This window comes from Dermacentor andersoni, chromosome 7 (genome assembly GCF_023375885.2).
Source record: "Dermacentor andersoni chromosome 7, qqDerAnde1_hic_scaffold, whole genome shotgun sequence".
NCBI lineage: Eukaryota > Metazoa > Arthropoda > Arachnida > Ixodida > Ixodidae > Dermacentor > Dermacentor andersoni.
In genome coordinates this window covers 95,836,021-95,855,909 of record NC_092820.1, presented here as the reverse complement: position 1 = coordinate 95,855,909, position 19,889 = coordinate 95,836,021, and the positions used below count along the sequence as shown (strand labels likewise).

Sequence of the window (19,889 nt, the reverse complement as noted above, 5' to 3'; positions counted from 1 at the left end):
ACGGCTGGCAGTGCTCGTACGGCCAGTGGGTACTGGTTTCACCATTTTTTTCTTTACCTTTATTTCACTGCATCAGGGGGTCAGAGTAAACGCGGAGCAGTAAGCATTCCTGTCACTTCAACAGCACCACCATTGGCGGCACCTACTGTTTATGTTGCAGATGGCATCATAACCTTCCGCAGGCGGTGGCGAAAAGAGCACTAATAATGGATAGATGTGCGCCAGTATCAATGAGGGCGGTTACAGGAACATTGTCGAATTTTATTCCTAGGAGGCTATGGTGAGTGGGTGTGTCAGTAGAAGATCTGCAGGGGGCGATGGAATTGCAGCTTCACCTCCATAAGGAGCATGATCTAGATTTCTGGCTGCTAGGGTAAAGAGAAGGTCGGCGAGGAAAAGCCACGAGGCTGCGGTGAGTGGGATTGGCGGCATTGAGGCGACGGGGAGTGGCAGAAGCGGTGAACGGGAAGGGCTTCAGACGTAAGAGGCGCGTGGGAGGAAGAGGAATAATAAGTAGGGGAGGCAGCGGCTGAACAGGTTGAAGGAGTATGACGCACCACAATGAGTAAAGTTTGTCGAGGTGTGTAGGTCTTACGGCAACAAAAATCACGAGCAATGTGCCCGGCCTGATGACAGAAGAAGCAGACGGGCTTTTCATCGGGCGTTCTCTACTCTGTAGAATTGCGGAAGTGCCAAGGACAAGTGTGGGAGTGTCGAGCGGTGCCGGTGGAATAAGGCCGAGGATAAGCACGAGTCTGTGGGCACGCTGATGGAAGTTCATGATTTGCAAACTCCAGCCGGAATACAGTCAGGATGAGGGGCACCGATGGCGGAGATGAATCACTGGTGGGCATTGCGAATACGGGAGGTTGAAAAGGTGCTGGACGCAGCTTCATTCTCGCGACTAACAATGCGCGCAACGTTGTCATAGATAGGCGGCGGGAAAACTGCATCAAACGATGAAGTTGCGGCAGTGTTGGGGAGCGGTGTGAATCTGTGGGATCTACGGCGGCTCTTGGCTTGTTCAAACCGCTGGTACTATTTGATAATAGTACCTATGGTATCAACGTTGGTAAAAATCAGCAGGTTAAACGTTTTGTCGGCAACACTTTTCAGCACATGACAAAGCTTCTCGGACTCGGCCATGTGCTGGTCAACCATTCGGCAAAGAGCGATAACGTCCTGAGTGCAAGCGACCTATGACTCGGTAGACGTCTATGCACGAGTCGCCAGTTCATTCCGCACAGAAGGCTGCCGACCAGTGCTGTCGCCGAAAATGGCACGCATCTTCTCTTCAAAGAATCCCAGCTTGTGATGTCAACATCGTGCGTCTCGAACCACACCCGCGGTGGGCCATCGAGGTAAAAAAGCAAGTTTGTGTGTAAACGGGTTAAGTCCCATCTTTACTTGGCGCTGATTCGTTCGTATGAAAGCCCCTAAACCTACAGCTAGACGAACTGACAGAACTTCCCAAGTTAATCAACAAGCGCAAGACAGCTGACATAAGGATGTATGATACGGATAGAATTGAACATGCTCTCAGGAAAACAGGAAGGCTAAAAGCAGTAAAGAAGAGTCTAGGAATAGGCAAAGATTCAGATGTATGCGTCAAGAGAGAAAGCCGGCAATATCATTACTAAAACAGATGAGATAGTTCAAGTGGCTGAGGAGTTCTATAGAGATTTATACAGTACCAGTGGCACCCACGAAGGTAACGTCAGAGGGAATAGTCTACAGGAAATTGACATCCCGCAAGTAACGCCGGAAGAAGTAAATAAAGCCTTGGGAGCTATGCAAAGAGGGAAGGCAGCTGGGGAGGATCAGGTAACCGCACATTTGTTGAAGGATGGTGGGCCGATTGATCTAGAAAAACTACCCACCCTGTATACGCAATGCCTCACTACCTCGAGCGTACCGGAACCTTGGAAGAACGCCAACATAATCCTAATTAATAAGAAAGGGGACGCCAAAGACTTGAAAAATTATAGACCGATCAGCTTACTGTCCGTTGCCTACAAAGTATCTACTAAGGTAATCGCAAATAGAATCAGGAACACCTTAGACTTCTGTCAACCAAAGGACCAGGCAGGATTTTGTAAAGGCTACTCAACGATAGACCATATTCACACTATCAATGAGGTGATAGAGAAATGTGCGGAATATAACCAACCCTTATATATAGCTTTCATTGATTACGAGAAAGCGTTTGATTCAGTCGAAACCTCAGCATTCATGCAGGCATTGCGGAGTCAGGGCATAGACGAGCCATATGTAAAAATACCGAATGATATCTATAGCTGCTCCACAGCCACCGTAGTGGTCCATAAAGAAAGCAGCAAAATCCCAATAAAGAAGGGCGTCAGGCTGTGAGATACGATCTCGCCAATGCTATTCAGAGCGTGTTTACGGAGGTATGCAGAGACCTGGACTGGGAAGAATTGGGGATAAGAGTTAATGGAGAATACCTTAGTAACTTGCGATTCGCTGATGATAATGCCTTGCTTAGTAACTCAGGGGACCAATTGCAATGCATGCTAACTGACCTGGAGAGGCAAAGCAGAAGGGTGGGTCTAAAAATTAATCTGCAGAAAACTAAAGTAATGTTTAATAGTCTGAAAGGGAACAGAATTTTACGATAGGTAGCAAGGCATTGGAAGTGGTAAAGGAATACATCTACTTAGATCAGGTAGTGACCGCGGATCCGTATCATGAGACTGAAATAACCAGAAGAATAAGAATGAGCTGGGATGCGTTTGGCAAGCATTCTCAGATCATGAACAGCAGCTTGTCATTATCCAGCAACAGAAACGTTTATAATAGCGGTGTCTTACCAGTACTCACGTAGGGGGAACAAACCTGGAGGCTTACGAAAACGGTTCTATTTAAGTTGAGGACGACGCAACGAGCTATGCAAAGAAGAATGGTGGGTGTAACGTTAAGGGATAAGAAAAGAGCAGATTGGGTAAGGGAACAAACGCGAGTTAGACATCTTAGTTAAAATCAAGAAAGAGAAATGGGCATGGGCAGGACATGTAATTAGGAGGGAAGATAACTGATGGTCATTAAGGGTTACGGACTGGATTCCAAGAGAAGGGCAGCGCAGCAGGGGGCGGCGAAAAGTTAGGTGGGTGGATGACATTAAGATGTTTGCAGGGACAACATGGCCACAATTAACACATGACCGGGGCAGTTGGCGAAGTTCTTGAGATGCCTTTGCCCTGCAGTGGGCTTAACCAGGTTCGTAAAGGTTGAGCCATTTGTCGACGTCAACTCCATCCTAGCCTTAAAACACGTGAGGATCATGGTCATGGGGGAGAACTATGTAGGTGGGAGCCACGTGAGAGACAGGTGGCGAACACAATGTTCCGGCACCAAGTGACATGGTGGTAACCGCGATGAGGCGACCATTGTGGAGCTCCGTGATGGGTACAAAGAGCAACCACCACCTCGAGCACAAAGATGTTACGCAAAACGATGCCCGAGGCGTGACTATTTAAATGTATATATACTGAGGTACACGGCCGCTACCAGGAGGGTGGACAGCGTGCACACCACACAGACCCGTCTTCTAAGTCGTAGGCACCAGGCATAATGTCTCACTCGGGATGAGTTGGCTTCGTAACCATATTATTATCAAAATATAGCACGCGGCCTGTACATGGAAGCACAAGTGTGCACAAATAATATGGAATCGCTCTTAAACTTATTAGTTGTCCATTAGATTAGCTCCAGTAGTAATATGAAGTAGGCCATTTAATGTAAGAAACGTGGGCGACAAAAATATTATGTGGCGCTTTTAATGTAAACGAGAAAAAAAAATTCGTAACCAAGACGACGCACGTTCCTGATGCGTGACAGGAAGTTATGGAGGTCTGACCGGTTTCGAGCAACTTGCACCCAACCTTCCACATCGGAAGGCGACAAGCCTGAGCGCAGGATCTCGCGAGGAAGTGTTAGAACCACCCTAGTGTCTTGTACGTATAGGCCCCCAGGGCTGCAAGAAGCAACAGATTCGTCACCAGCGTACTCGGCGATCATGGGAGCGAAAAAAAATTTGGCAGTCACTTTGGCATACGCCAAAGAGGATGAAGGCGAAAGCCTGCGCGCTCAAGAGGCGTTCAATAAATTACTTTACACTCGCATTCGAATACGTTGTTACTTATTATGCCTTGTTTTCGCCCACCAACGGTCGTGGGATTGAGTGCTTTAATGGACGTTACTTTAATTAACGGTTCCTTAATAAGGTTCACCGTAATTAAGACCACATATTGTGAGTTTGACGCCCACCAAAGGTTGAGAGTGCGACTCCTTTGCCTTAATTGCCTCAATATTAATTACCAGTGCCTTAATTCGACTTAATGCCAAACGTCATGGGTTCGACTTCCACGCAAACTCAAGAGTTCGGCTCCCACTGAAAGTGAAGTCTTCGAGTGCTTGAATTGACTCTATCCTCGTGTCCACTTTCTTTACATTCGGTGACCCGATGACTGTGCTACATTGAAAAGCTTCGTGGCTCCTCGAAATCTCGCCTGGGAAAGATGATGGCTTACGTAATCCTCCCAGCGTCTTTGATCATCGAAGAAATAAGCTGAAAATTCTCATGGGGCCCGGAGCAGGCTTCAGCATTCGCCGCTCTCATCGAATTTCTGACCATCCCTCCCAGACTTGCCCACTTTGATCCATCTGCACTGACCGAAGTCCGCACTGACGCAAGCGGCCATGGCATCGGCGCTGTTCTCGCCCAACAGCAGAATAGTACCGAGTGCGTGATAGCTTACGCAAGCCGCCCGCTGTCACCTGCCAAGAAAAATTACTCCATCACCGAGCGGGAGTGCTTGGCTTTAGTATGGGCTGTCGCCATGTTCCGGCCATATTTGTGAGGCCGCACGTTTTCAGTCGTTACAGACCACCACGCACTCTGCTGGCTGTCTCCCTTCCGCGACCCGACAGACCAGCTTGGTCGCTAGGCTTTGCGGCTCCAGGGATTTTCGTTTGTTGTCAACTAACAGTCTGGACAACTGCACACGGACGCTGACTGCCTCTCTCGTCACCCCGAGGATCCCCCTGATTCTGCTGCGCATGATCCGGGCACCCGCGTGATGGCTTTTACTGACATGACCGACATACGCGCTGAACAACAACGCGACGAATCCTTACAGTCCATCATCGCCAGAGTCCAATCTGGCAGCACTGGCGCGACGTGCCGCATGTTCATTTTGCACGACGGCATCCTCTACCACCGCAATATCAACCCTGACGGCCCTGAGTTGCTCCTTGTCCTTCCTCGTCATCTGCGATCCGTCGCTCTCAAACAACTTCACGATGCCCCGACACCAGGACACCTTGGCGTTTTGCGTACATATGACTGCGTACAACGCTGGTTCTTGTGGCCGTGTCTCTACCGCTCAGTGCGTCGCTATGTCGCAACTTGCGAATTGTGTCAGCGTCGGAAGAAACCTCCCCTGCCACCTGTCGGAAGACTCCATCCAATTGAAGTTCCCTCTTAACCGTTCTTTCACGTAGGCCTTGACCTGCTTGGCCCTTTTCTGACGATGACTAGAGGGAATAAGTGGCTCGCCATCGCTACTGATTACGCGACACGCTACGCGATAACAGAGGCGTTGCCGACTAGTTGCGCAAAAGACGTCACCGATTTTCTGCTGTACGACGTCATTCTCCACCACGGTGCACCTCGACTGGTACAGACCGCGGCCACACGCTCTTTTCTCGCGTTGTCGACGACCTCCTCCGCTGTTGTGCCACTCAGCACAAGCTGCCCACCACCTACCAACCACAAACGAACGGCCTTACGGAACGTCTCAACCGAGCAATCACAGAGATGCTGTCGATATACGTCTCCAACGATCACCGCGAGTGGGACGCCAGGCTGGCCTACGTGACGCTCCAGTGTAACTCGTCCCTACATGACAGCACAGGATATGCACCATTGTATCTTTTGTATTGTCGTGACCCAACATTGCCGTTTGACACCATCCTCCCTTCTGTGCGACGTGTTGCAAATGAGTACGCTCGTGAAGTCATCGATCACGCTCACATGGCACGTCAAGTCGCCCGATCTTGTTTATTAGCCCCGCAGCATATACAAAAAGAGCATCATGACTGGTGCCATCGTGATGTTAAGTTCGCGCCAGGTGGTCGGGTGCTCCTTTGGTCACCTTGTCGTCGTATTGGCCTCTCCCAGAAGCTTCTATCTCGCGACACAGGGCCTTATGATGTACTACGTCAAGTTACCGACGTAAATTACGAGATTGCGCCGCTATAGTTCCATGCTTCCTCAAGTCCGACACCTGTTGACGTCATTCACGTTTCGCGGCTGAAGCCACACTTCGCTCGCAATTCTTCGCCTACCATGCGCCAACACGGCGCTTTACCACCCGGGGATCCTGTTGCGGAAGGATGAAATAAGAGAATAAGAGGAAGATCGCGGGAGGCTGGATGCTGCGTGTTGTTGGTGGTCAGCCATCTCAACTACCCTGACTTATTTTGTATATATATTGTAAATATAATCTTCTCTGCTACCAACATCCCCGAAACAATAGCAATGTGTTCATGCAAGATGGGTAGATAAGGGGCAAACACATGAACAAAAGAAGAGACTGCGAAATGCATGTAATCCAGGATAGTCGGAAAATAATGGCGTGATGGCTATAGACTTTACACAAACCTAATAACACACACAAGACGTGTTACAACTATCCACTCACTGAAAAAAGAACTACACAGACAAGCCAAAACTAATTTATTCAAAATGGGATTGCTTAAGACACAATAAATATGGGGCGGCTTGTTGCACTTCTGCGAAGGGGGGTGAATTAAGGTAGCAAAATTATGTGAATGGTGCATGCTAAAATAAAATGGCAACAAAAGCAATTGGGCACGCACTAATATGCTCACCTCAAATATGTAATCCAATGAATCCCTCAATAAGCAGCTAAATAATCAAGCTCTTCAACTTTGTTGGGAGTCTTCATCTGCTGTCTTCGAAGCCTTGCAATCATCCATCTGGTGCTTAGAAATTTGCCCTTGAATGTGAACTGTGTCCTTTGGCTGTAGAGTGTATTTTAAAGAAGAAACAGTGGAGATTCATGCAATACGTAGAATGACAGCCTGAAGGTAAGCAACGCTGGAGGCTTCAAAGCTATTGAATGTAGATGCTACATTTCTTCGGGTAAGCAGTACTGGAGCCTTCAAAGCTTTAGAATGGAGATGCTACGTTCTTTCATGTATCATATTTTTTCTGATCTAATGTCAAGGAACCACTGTTACAAATGCTAAGAAACAAATAAACTTTCTACGGTAAGGAGGCCATACACAATTAGAACATGGAAACACGTGCCTTCAGCCCAATGCAATACAGCTAACAACGCTCGAGCACACATAGCTTGCTACAGTGGACGAGAGAGCGAACATTTTTGTCGCACTGCAAATATTGCACGTGTGTGGCTTTAGAAATATCCACATTTATTTTGCAAAACTTGCGCACCATATCATTCAGAAGCCACTGCGCGTAAATTTCTTGAATAAATGAACATAGAGCCTTGGGCACGTGTTCATAGGCCCCATTTCATAACGAACCATATGAGTTTATTTTCTAACTTCGTCATTGTTTTGAACGTGCCTCGCAGCTCGAACACTGCCGCGTCACTGTTATCGCTGGCATCACCACTCGTTGCTGCGCATGATAAAAAAAAATAATGCATAGGTAATTGCCCCTGATCAAACCGAAGCGGCTGTCCGACAGGGGCCTCAGCACCGTCACTCGGCAAACCTGATTTTACTCTTGAATAAAGCCAGTCGATTCTCCATTCTCTACCTTTCAAAATGTGTATTACTGGTCTCTGCTAAACATAGCTTCCAACACTCCGCAGCTCGGCGTGAAACGGCGCGAGTGCCAACCCTTGCAATTTACTATGTTACTCTACGGTATTACCGCGATAGGGTTGGGGGTCGCGTGTCGTAGAAAATTCAGTGCTGCCGTTGGACTGTAGCCGGCGTTGGCGTCCCGTGAACGAAAGATATTTTGTATGGCACTAAAGTTCTTCTATTGCTAAAGTTGGTTATACCTTGTCTTGCATTCTTAGCAAGGTTTCCTCGGAATTTTGAGAATGACAGCCCAGCAAACGACGGACAGCCGGCGCTATAATCTTCGACGAAGCTATGTGATATACCAGCCCGGCGGCCGTGTTTGGGTTTGAGCTCCAATACGCCGATGAGGACTCAGTGAGAAACTAATGCGACGCTGTTTCGGACCCTACAAGATAATCCGACGCATTAACGCACTGGACTATGAGGTCCTGGCAGGCGGCATTATGCAACCACAGCAGCAGTGCTCGCGACCCCTGAAGTAGTACACACACACACACACACACATACACACACACACACACACACACACACATATATATATATATATATATATATATATATATATATATATATATATATATATATATATATATATATATGTTGTGCTCTTTAAACCCTTTTACGAGTGCTAACGAACTCTGGCACGCTGTTTCTTTGCACGTTCTTGCTTTTCTTTGCTGCGTGTGTTTTACTATGTGTTCTTTTCCTCTTTCGTTCGTAGCATCGGTAAGAAGCTTTTTAAGATGGCATCATTGACATGTGTACTTATTCATCCTTTTCTCGGGGACTGGATTTCACCCGCTAACAACTTTAGGTTATTGCTCAGCGGAAGACGCACCTGCATGATTTGGAACTTACTCGAAGGTTTTCATTGATTGCATCTGTTGTGGCTGTTGTCACCGCACCTACTGTAATCCGACTGTTTGCGCGACGCGAATTGTGCAGTAGTTTCGGAAAGGCGCGGTCATCATGCAGTGACAACACTGGAACCTTCGACGAGTGATGTAAAAAACCGACTGGCTTGACCCACAGATCAGATTTGCACGATTGCTGACTGCGCTCGCCGCTACCGTTGTGCTTTGAGTGGCGCTTGCTATTATGGCCACATGTTTGCACAATCGAAATTTAGTTTCCTGATACACAGTTTGGTACTGTGTTCGTCACCGCTATTACAGCGTGACAATATTGTTACGTGGTTATCCTTCTAATTATAAAAAATATGGGACATAAAATATAAAAGACGTAGTATATTCTATATCTGCTGCGTCAGCGTCTTCACTGAGAGACAACCTATCGTTATACAAGGAAATTTTCGAGAGATAACGTTTTCTTAAAGTTCTATCGGTTATATTATAATGTAAGCGGTATGTATCGGCATGAAATTGACGCTGTGCACTGGTGTATTGCGCATTTTCTCATTAGCAACAGTGTAAGGATCCTTCAATGCGAACGCTGATATAAAATACAGAGCGAAACGAAAAAGGGCGTAGCAGCTCGCTTACCTTATTAGCCCACTCACTTAAACATTGCTCTCACATTCCCCATAACCGGCCAGCCATATCCATGATATAAAAACGAGGAGTATTGGTTAGGGCCGCTGAAGTCACTGCGGGCATCTCGCATAGGGCACTTATTTATGATTTTAGTAGTTATTTCCAGTCCTCATATTTAGGCCAATAACATTGAGCTTTCCCCACACATCACTCGTAGCGCAGCCCTCCTTTCTATCTCGGAAGCTACGCACCAAATAAGCTGTGTTTAACGGACAATCTGGCATTGGAATGGTAATTTATTGCATTAGTAGGTCACGTAGAGCTAAAAAACAAGTTTCCTGGTAAATTCATCCGAGTAGCTTTTATTATACATCGAAGTAAATATGCACATTATGAAAGACGTATATCTTTCTTAACTCTATACTTATGTTCATGTGAATAGATGTGTAGGAGCTTTAAACCAAGAATGCTGCTTATGTATTTAGAAAAAGAAATATGCAGTGAAGTACACTTATTAAATAGAGAGATGGATTGCAATTTTTATCCCAATGTACATTGGGACAGAAATTACGGTCCCTCTCCATTTAACTAACCTCATTCGCTAAAGGCTAAGAATTTACTTAAAAACATGTGTTTTTAGGTAACTTGTTTTTCTGAGCTTCTGTAAAGTTTCAACTGTGAGAGAACAGATCAAAGAGACAACACAATTAGACAAAAAAGGTTATTGCAGCGAGCATCAAGTAGTTTATTTCACTTAGTTATCAGTATACGAAGTTTCGGAATCAAGAATGCCCGTTCGCAATAGCACAAGCAAAGTTCAGGGTTCTAGCCAGAGCGTGTAGACAGTCTTTAGCGACGGCAGTTCCGCACCACCGTAACAGCCTCGCGTTTCTCAGGTCGTACAATACCCTTCATAGTGGCTATTCTTTCTTACCCGCTCAGGATACTTTTGAATCGGTCTAGCGGGCCCCTGTTTTGACGCCTCACAGAGTTGAAGGGAAACGCTGGCATCGCTGCCGCCTTTATCTTTTCAATCAATGATTTCTTCTTTCCTCCGGAGGAAGACTTGAAAAAGTTGTACCAGGCTCTCTCTTCGACATGGGGCCAACGTTCTGAAGAGCCCGAACGTCCGGTCAAGGAACTCTCTGCGATAGCGCGTGCTTGGTTTAGGTTAGCAGGTGGATCCAAAATTGTTTTTCTTCCCAGTAATTTAACTGCGGCGTTAGCCCTTTCTGTAGGTAGTGCTGTGACGGGGCCTTCTTCATATGTCGGCAGCATTTCTTCATACGCATTTACCACCTCTCCGCGGAGAGCATCGATGATGCCTGTGAAAACGCTTCCCGCTGTACTTTGAGCCACCAAGTCAACACCCCGAAGAGCGTTTGCTACAACAGGAAGGCTTGATCTGATTGTAGGATCAGCAGCAACTCCCGAAAGTGTTGTCCATGTGTAATCACCGAACACTTTGGTGCCGGCCAGGGAGGGTAGACTTGCATACGTAAGCTCCAAAAGAGCCAAGGTGGTGACTAAAAATAAACAAATAAAAAGCCGTAAGTTAACTAGGGAAGAAATCACGAAGTTTAAAGTGCTGGAAAACATTTGTTCACGATTTGTTTAGCATACAACGCACAGATCGCTGCGAGGGGTCTTCCTTCCGATATGTACATAAATTAGGCTAGTAATGATGATGAAGGTGATCACCACGACGGTGGTGACGAATAAACAAGGAGCAACATGCAAGCTATAGTTAGAGATACTTTCTAGCGGTCAACACGCATTTGTACATTTGTACTTCCCCTCGCAGACCTCAATACGTAAGATAGAGAGCTAACTCAGGTATCCTTAGAAGCACATGTGCTAGGCAGGCGCGGCAAGAAATCAATCGCAGTATTATTTCACATTTCCCAGCAGACATGTCGAGCGCACTATTATCATATTTACGTTTGTTTCTACTATAGGGCTGTGTTCGACTTGAAGAAGCAATCAGGAACTCCAGGACTCATTCCAGGAGCCTCAAATCGAACGGTTTGAGGCAGTAGTTAAATCTCGTGCACCAGGTGCTGTATAGCTCATGTACCGCCGGACATTCAATACGTTAGCTTAATCTACTGTCGAACCTTATCCCCGATGTAATCAGCCTTTTCATTAGAACTCACGCTTCTGAAATTGGTGTAGGATTGCAACTCCAATTCATCACTAGGATTCTTTACAAGCGGATAGCTTTCTAGTGCGGCCAGAACGCCAAACATGGTGCAGTAATTTATGCCAGGTAAGATAGTCATTTGTGGAAAAATGAATGGTCAACGTCATTTCCATAACATATGTTCCCTGTCCTAACAAATTTATTCCCAAGTACAGCGCTATGTTGTGTTGAGTATTTGTCAACGCGAGACAAGCATGTGTGACGCCCAATGCATTCTGCACAACTGCTATTCTAATTTAGGCGGGCAAGCCTCTTCGATTACTAAAATATGAGTTACGCGAATCTACAAAACACGCCGTCACTAAAAAACAATATTCAACAATGAATCACACAGTCACCTCCATAACCACATTATTCGGCACACTCAATAATATATCTAAGCATTTCTTGTTAAATTGATAGGTGTATTTCAAAAATCAATTTGAGTACAATTGCATGCCCTAATAGAGACATTGCAAGCTATATGTTTGGGGAATGTGGAAATTATGATCTGAGGAAGAATTTTCATGGATTTCACGGCGGTGACGTGTCTTTAAAACATAAATAGCAAGAACTGGGTAATGTTACTGAGAGCAGGAAAGATGGCTCCCCTGTGCATTGGACGACACTTTAACGATCACCTTTTAGATAAGCATGAATGTTCTGTCCATTTGTCCGCTACTGGAATATTATGCCAAGGTGTAGGGAAAAAAACTAAACGTCCGATGTCTGATGCTAAATCGCTAAATTGCTAAACCATATTCATTGCTGGAATAAATTCCTAGACATCATTTACAACACCACGATCCCGGTGATAACGGGGATGAATAGACACTTGAGCCATTGACGAAGCGAGAAAAGAAATAGCATTGGAATAGAAATGTTACGTCATACCGGGCTAAGATAACACCTGTCGTATTCTTCCCTGCATGTCCCTCAGACTTAAAGGCGCCCCTCATTGCACGGGTAAAAATAAGATGATTATCTATTTCAAAAGTTTCAGTTGTGAAGTAGTGGCCCTTCTTCACTTCACGCAATAAAACGGCGAGGTAAAGATAAGCAGACCTTGTGCACTCAATAAGGGAGAGCATACAAGACTGGAAAATCAAAATATACACACAATATTTTTTTTTCGAGATGGTTCGTCCAACACTGACAAAAAGAATTCAGCTGCATTAGCAAATTATTTTCCTAGAATAAACAAAAACTCCTCTTATCGCGACAAGTGGCTTGGTAAGGGCACAAATGAAAAAAAAAAAGAAATTACGATTAGGATCGTCGCCTTGAAGCTCCTGCATCAGCATGCCGCGACGGCTTGGGCGTTTTCGACGCCTCTCAGGAGCTACGTAATTCTTGATTGACTAAATATGTACAACATTGTCTTTAAATTGGTGCTTAAGTTTGAACATGACATCTTACTGCAACTTGTAGAAACCCAAGGCGTACTAATTAAGGAAAAATAATTTTTTAAATCCTTGATCTATCAGTGACGTACCGGCGTAATGTTTCAGCCTAGATATAAAAACTCAACTGCAACCTTCATTTTCTGTACGAATAATTTACGTATTATCGCGAAATTATCATGAATACACTTTCCGAACAATTATTTGTTAATATAAACTGATTTAGCATTTATATTTAGTTTATAGAAAACGCCTGGATATTGGTCACGGACTGGAGACAGAACGATGAGCTCGCAAGACCGAGACAGATTTCTGGATATATGGACATTTCGCCCTTTAATTAACCTTCACTTTTTGTAAATAATTAGGAATTATGCTTTTGAATTTCAGTATGGTGACGGTAGCCGTGGCCCCAGCATACGTTTCACTTTGAGCTTGATCAAAAAGAGGAGCACGACAAAGCATCCACACCCTAACCCATCTTTCTGGCACCATTCAGAAGTGATAACGGTTACTAAGCGTAACAGTTGGATGGTGCCAGACATGTTGGCTAGAGAGCGCATCCTTTTAGAATGGTGTATTTTACTTTTTACACAAATGTTGCTTCCGGGTAACGATGGAGCTGTTTCGAAGGTTGTGCAATATGCGAGTATGAAGTTAAAGGGCACGGAGAACTGTAACGGTTTGCTGGATAGCATTTGATTACTTGGTGCTATGCGGAATATACGAAGTGCAGTTCAGACTGGAGAATATTCAAGTGGCTTTTGAAAAACGGCTATTAAGTACACGGGCAAAAAAGAACAGCAGCAACAAACACCGCCGTCCAGGTAAACATGGGGTGGGCGTCATCCGAAGTGCGAGAGGCCCACAGCAAAATCTGCTATGAAAGAAAATTGCGGAACATCGACCAAAATGGAGGTACTCGCAATATTTGTTAGGCCCCCACATATATTAAATTTCGAGTCAATGTGCAGAAAAATAAAACAGGCAGAAAACTATTGACATCTCGGTAAATGGAGGCATTCTTAGTGTAATTGCCTCATGAATCGCTTGTGTACGTGTATATCAAGTATGGTTCCCGCGGTATTAATTCTATTAATTAAGGGTAGCTTGTGTTTTCGAAGAAATTATTTTATTTGAAGTAAATTATACACAAGATGCATGTTATATAGACCTCTCCTAGATATTCTTGGTAACCTCAGCAAAACCTTTAGTATTTGCAAAGGTAACGAGTCCCGTGCAAATGCTAAATCTTAGGTACGTACCGCTACGTAGCGCTACATACAGCACATTTGAAGGCACCAGTCCGGGTCGTTTGGTTTAGCGAATTTCCCATGGTTGCGTGCCTAAAGGCAATGGAGCGCACGTTGGCGTGAATGCAGCTGGGATGCTTGAAGTAGATTTCAGGAAATGACAACTCTTCGCCGTGTTCGTCAAAGAATGTGCTCACAGATGTCTGATTCTCGTCGGCGGAGTAGATTTTGAAGTGTGTAGAATTGTCCGAGACATAAAGTTTCTTGATTTAGAATCATGTTGGCTTCAACTGGATCTTCCATGGGGAGGGTGCTGAGTTCTTCGGCGCTCTTCGCCTCTTCGAAAATATCTGCCTCACAGGTAGCCAAACCACAAGGTCAGGTACGCCGTTCGCCGAGATCATTCAGCAGAGGCAAGTGGGGTGAAAGGGGCGGCGGTGCGTTTGGCGGCTACGTGAAGCCATTCGAGTGAGATGTTGTGTGGCTGCTTGTCAGCAGACACGGTCAGCAGCTCGCACACTCCAAAGTACGTAAGGTTGCCTGTTGGGAAGTGTGGTTCTAGAATGGTTCACGAACCTCTCTTAGACGCTATGAACGTACAAGGCAAGCCTGAGGAGATCACAGGTGCTACAAAGGCACCATTAACGAAATGCTTCTCTAAGCAAGTATGAGCGGCTGCTTATGAGCGAGCAACGGTTCGAGCCGCCTTCGCCGTCGCATGCCACCGAGGGGCGGCGGTCCGGCTTTGCTCCAAAATGGCCGCCTTGTATTGCTTTGTTTACCCGGTAACTAGTTCATGGACAACATACCTCATCTACTTTAAGCGAGTGGCTCAAGCTTCGGCTGTCTTGTCGGGTTATCGACGATGTTCGGCTTCAGCCCTCTTGTGCTTGCGTTCCGCAAGCCTAGAGACATCGAGCACCTTCTGCTGTCGAGGCGTCGACGTTACATGGAGCTGGTAGAGAACCGAAGTGATAATCTCTTATACACATTGGCCAAAGTAAGTGGGAGAGTGTAAGTGGGGAGTTTGTACTCGTTTCGCCATTTGCAACAGTGACGCTGTTTGCTCTTAGTTCTTTGCGCTTATAGACTGCTCCTTCGCGGCACCGTTCCTATATGGCGACACCCTGCCACTAAACTTGCTTGGCATTAAAGGCCACATACGCCGGAAAAAATGCCTCGAACGCGGCAACAAAGTTTACTCCTAAAAGAGACGGAAAACTTATTTTAATTATCGCGCTATAGTTGGAGTGAAGGCGGCACCGAAACTTATGATGGAAGATTTGTGCGTCGAAAATTAAACATGCAAGGAACCGTTCTTCATTTTTTTTTAATCTTGTATCTTACACTGGGAATTCCTAAAGATTTTCATTCACCGGCATGATTACTATAACGAGCTTTGTGAGGTGCACCCGCACTCATTTTTCTTTTTTTTCTATTTTTGAAGGCATACTGGTATCATAGCCAGCAGCAGAAGCTGTGGTGTTACCATCCGAAATTATACCATGATACGTCTGAGAAGTCGATGGCATCTTCTGCAAGAAGCCCAGATGTTACATACAAGAAACTGTAGCTGTTGTGTTGTATTAGGTGTTCAAAATTAATAAAATGCGCCCGCAGCACGTTGCACATGATGTACTTACCTGCTGCCATGCTACAGTGCACCGCGCAATTTCTTGTCTTTAACGGAGGTGTCATTTTTGTCGAAGTACACTTTCTGGGAGCAGATGAATGTTTCTGTACTGTTATTGGTTACATAGCTGTAAGCGTAACTGCTCAGAGGACGTATGTAATGATCGGTGTACCGTACTACTTTACAATAGGTAGAGCAGGTTCCTTTGTGCACTTTATGGAGTGCCTCTGCACAGCGGACGAGACAAAAAGAAATGTAGCCGTGCATTGATAAAAAGAGTGCTCTGGAAAAGGGAAGAACGTTCCTGGCAGCCGTATGTCTTGCGTCGTGTGTTATGCTTTCTTTTATAAAGCCAATCCAGACGAGATCCATAAGTTTCTCAGCGGCGACAAAAACAAAACAAAGCGATTATATGGTTCAGCCATGCCGTTGTTTGCTTCAAAAAATGCTGTCACGCATAACGGCGCTGCAAGTTATGTGGACAATGACGTGTTCGTAAGCTCCTGCAAGAAAAACAAAAAAGAACAAGAGGAGGAGGGGGGGGGCACGCTCCCCGAGGGCGTTCTATAATAATATAGTTTGCAGCAAGACAACGCCTTCTCAAACTGGGTTGGCAAGAATAGTACAGCTGCTCCTAACCTCTGCGGTTTCGATTAGCTCATTCAAGTTTTTTGGGACCTGTCGGTATTTATTGTTTTGGTAATGCCGCATCGTCTCCTCTTGAGTGTTCCATCATCGCATTGCATATTTTGCAGACTTAAATTACGTCAATAATTGGGTACAAGGGCTGACTAGTTATTACTTCCAGCGTATAATTAAAGTTGTATTTCTCTCCTGAGTTACTGTTTATGTGTTGCAGGACTGCTTTCTTTAATGGCATGCCAACGTCGTCTTTCATTCTTAAATATACAAATGCACGGGAGCACTGTTGACACTAGAATCACCCAACAGCTCAGAACATGAAAAAAAATCAGATAATCTGATGGGTACATTGATTTGGCGATAAATGTGATGCAGGATGCCCACGTTTTAATTCATTTATGCAGATAATGCCACCAGGCGCATTGTTTCCAGTGATTGAATGAAAAAAAAATGAGAAGCACCACTCGTCATTGAGTGCTAATAATATTACTTGAACGGCAGGCAGTCACAAAACGAAGCGCGCAGGCAAACAGCTGAACAAAAAACTTCTAGTGCGCGAGTTTATTAGTACGTATGCATACAAGCCTTTTTCCGTGCACTTGCACTATTTATTGGTCCGGTGTCAAGTTGCTCACTCTGAAATCCGTCGCCTTATCAAAGTGAAGTGCCAAGGACTTAAAGAATATAAACGGTGCACGACACCGAATAATGTTTCAGAAAAGAGGCGTTTCCACTGCCTAAGACGATATAAACATGACAGGAGGGAAATTATAAAATGGGTCACGTTCGAGCACACTCGAGTCTTCAAGCACATTTAAATAGCGTTAAAACAACGTATTACCCTAGCGCGAACTGGGTAAATGGATAAAATCCTCATGGCATGGTTGTTTATTGGCACATAATTTTAGACTGGCATACGACTCAAAATCAAGATGGGTACACTTTTCAGCCAAGCTTGTTTATAATCTAAACGACAAAAATATGCCATTTATCCGACACCTGTAATAAACTTTGGAAACTTCTGCATGCATCGCTTCGTTTATAATTTTGCAACATACCGAAACAACTCTGCTTAACCGCCTCAGAGAAACGGAAATGATGGCTGAGTGAGCACCTTATTTCCTAATACCGAGGAAAGTCCTTACACCTTTTCGGAATTATAATCCCTATCCAGAAATACGCATATCAAATGCGTTGTGCAATGCTGTAAGGTGGTTCAAGAAGGATGGTATTTCTGTTTTTATTAGCCTGCAAATGTTCCTCTAGTCATACGGCGTTAATCTCATCCGTCGCCAAATGACGAATTTAGCTGGAAAATATTGAATTCATGGGCAAATTTCCGTACCTTGCCAAGCAGCCTATTATTGTACGCAAGATATGGTCATGAAAGTTTCCTGCAAGAATTTCAAATAGTAGAGATTATGAAGTTTTACGTGCCAAAACAACAATCTCATTATGGGGCACGCCGTAATGGGGAACTCGGGAAATTTGAACCACCTGGGGTTCTTTAATGTACACCTAAATGTAAGTACGCGGGTGTTTTCGCGTTTCGCCTCCATCGTAATGCGGCCACCATGGCCGGGATTCAATCCCGCGACTTCACGCTTAGCAGCCCAACACCCCAGATGCTAAGCGACCACGGCTGGTTATCTTCTATAGTATACAGGTAAGAAGTACTTCTGTCGCTGCCCCAACACATGCACAGAAATAATTATATTCGCATTACTCAACCAGCTACACAACCTAAGGAATGCCTTTCTTGGTTTAAATAACTATAATATTTTTTCTTTTACAGTTAAGTTCGGCCCGCAGTACTGGATGAAGCATTATTATTATTATTATTATTATTATTATTATTATTATTATTATTATTATTATTATTATTATTATTATTATTTGTTTTGAACACATATACACAGTTAAGAGGAAAGGGAAAGCGAGGAGCATGCTGGCAACTGCCAACGGAAGGGGCACAACGCCTGCCTACTCTTCTGAAGGGACGTGACAGCAACACAGAAATGGAAGATAGGAAGGAGGGGAGGAAAAAGGAAAGAGAGGAGACTGCCGAAAGTAACGCAATGCAGTTTTCCCAAATCTGACACTTCCACTTCTCTGCATCATATAAGCACAATCTGCAATTCTGAAATTCTGAATAAATAACTTTTTTTTTTTAGTCGCTACAAATTTTGTTTCAAAGCTTTTGTGAACGTTCTGAAGCCGCAGCTCCGGCAGGAAACTGAAACAGACAGCAGCAGTACTGAGACCTGCTGAAAGCACGTGAAACGGTTTACGTTCCACTTTCCAGCTAGAAGGCACCGCCTCATTTTTGTTTATACTTAAAAGGTCTCGCTGTGTTGCGACACATTCCCATCCCACACCTGGCCCCACACATTTAACTACCGGGAAGTGGGCCACCCGCTGCTGGTGCAAGGGTTTCAAGCAGTCTACTCGATCAAGCATCGCGTGATAGAAGCACAAAACTTGCACAGCGCAGCAATGGGCCCTGGTTCAGGAAACACCTTCCCGCACACTGCTGCTTATACAACGCGGTAGCGACCACGAATCGACGCATATCCCTAAGCGACATTTTTGGAGACCCAGAGTGCCAAGATTCGGTGAGTGAGTGGATGAACTTTATTTCGGAGACCAAGCTGTTGATGCGTGAATGTGAAAGGCCACCCTATTCTCGGTAGCCGTGGCACTGTGCTGATAGTCTAGCCCTGTTGACCGGCCGTAGTTAGTCCACAGGTTTTCGACTAAAATCTGTTTCAGCTATATGTCTCACCGAAATGCGTTTTGCGCACTGTTGCTTTCTTTTTCAGGTCGCCTTTGAAAGCGAACTAAGTTATGGAAGTAGGGTTGATGAAAATAAACAAAAATTGAAAAGATTCCTTTTAATGGCATCAAAAGTACTGAAAACTTTTGAGCCGTCAAACGTGGCTTGCGAAGCGTGCTCCCATTACTGGGGTGAGTTCACCCTCTCTCACATATCGCATACTCCTGAAAAATTTCAAACTGCATTACTTCAAAAGCGCTGAGTAGCAAAAATGTCACAAGAACCTGCAATCAGTGTTAAAGCAGTCAAAAAGCAAGTGATCCTAATAGCTACCGTTGTTCGTCTAAACGAAACGTTTTTTTTTTTTCACCTCCAAAGCATTATGCTATGTTTATAAAGACATATTTTTCTTTCTTAAATACCGCTAAGTGACCTTATAGGACCTTAGGTTGTGTGGGGGAAACAAGGCTCCTCGTTTGTGGTCGTAAGTAGGAAAGCATCGATGACACATCCCTAGATAATGCACCAGTGATGTGCCTATGCCTTTATTATATGAAATATCTAACATATCCGGCAGCAACGGGCCAATTCTTATGCAAGCAATTACAAAGCCAGAACAA

The 19,889-nt window shown here is 44.9% G+C and overlaps 1 protein-coding gene and 1 long non-coding RNA gene across 3 annotated transcripts in view; one reads left to right on the top strand and one right to left on the bottom strand.

Annotated features, from left to right (window-relative positions):
- Positions 1-15,840, top strand: part of LOC129385695 (uncharacterized) — a 30,167-nt gene extending 14,327 nt beyond the window's left edge. For both annotated transcript variants that reach the window (XM_072289079.1, XM_072289078.1), the window contains one exon: positions 15,666-15,840. In XM_072289079.1, coding sequence (XP_072145180.1) covers positions 15,666-15,791 — 126 coding nt within the window. In that variant the 3' untranslated portion in view covers positions 15,792-15,840. The remainder of the gene's footprint in view (positions 1-15,665) is intronic.
- LOC140219299 (uncharacterized) lies at positions 10,102-16,107 on the bottom strand. The gene is made up of 2 exons (XR_011895472.1): positions 15,862-16,107; positions 10,102-10,906 (listed from the first exon to the last, which is right to left on the bottom strand). It is a non-coding gene; the product is annotated as an uncharacterized lncRNA (long non-coding RNA).
- Positions 16,108-19,889: the final 3,782 nt, after the last annotated feature.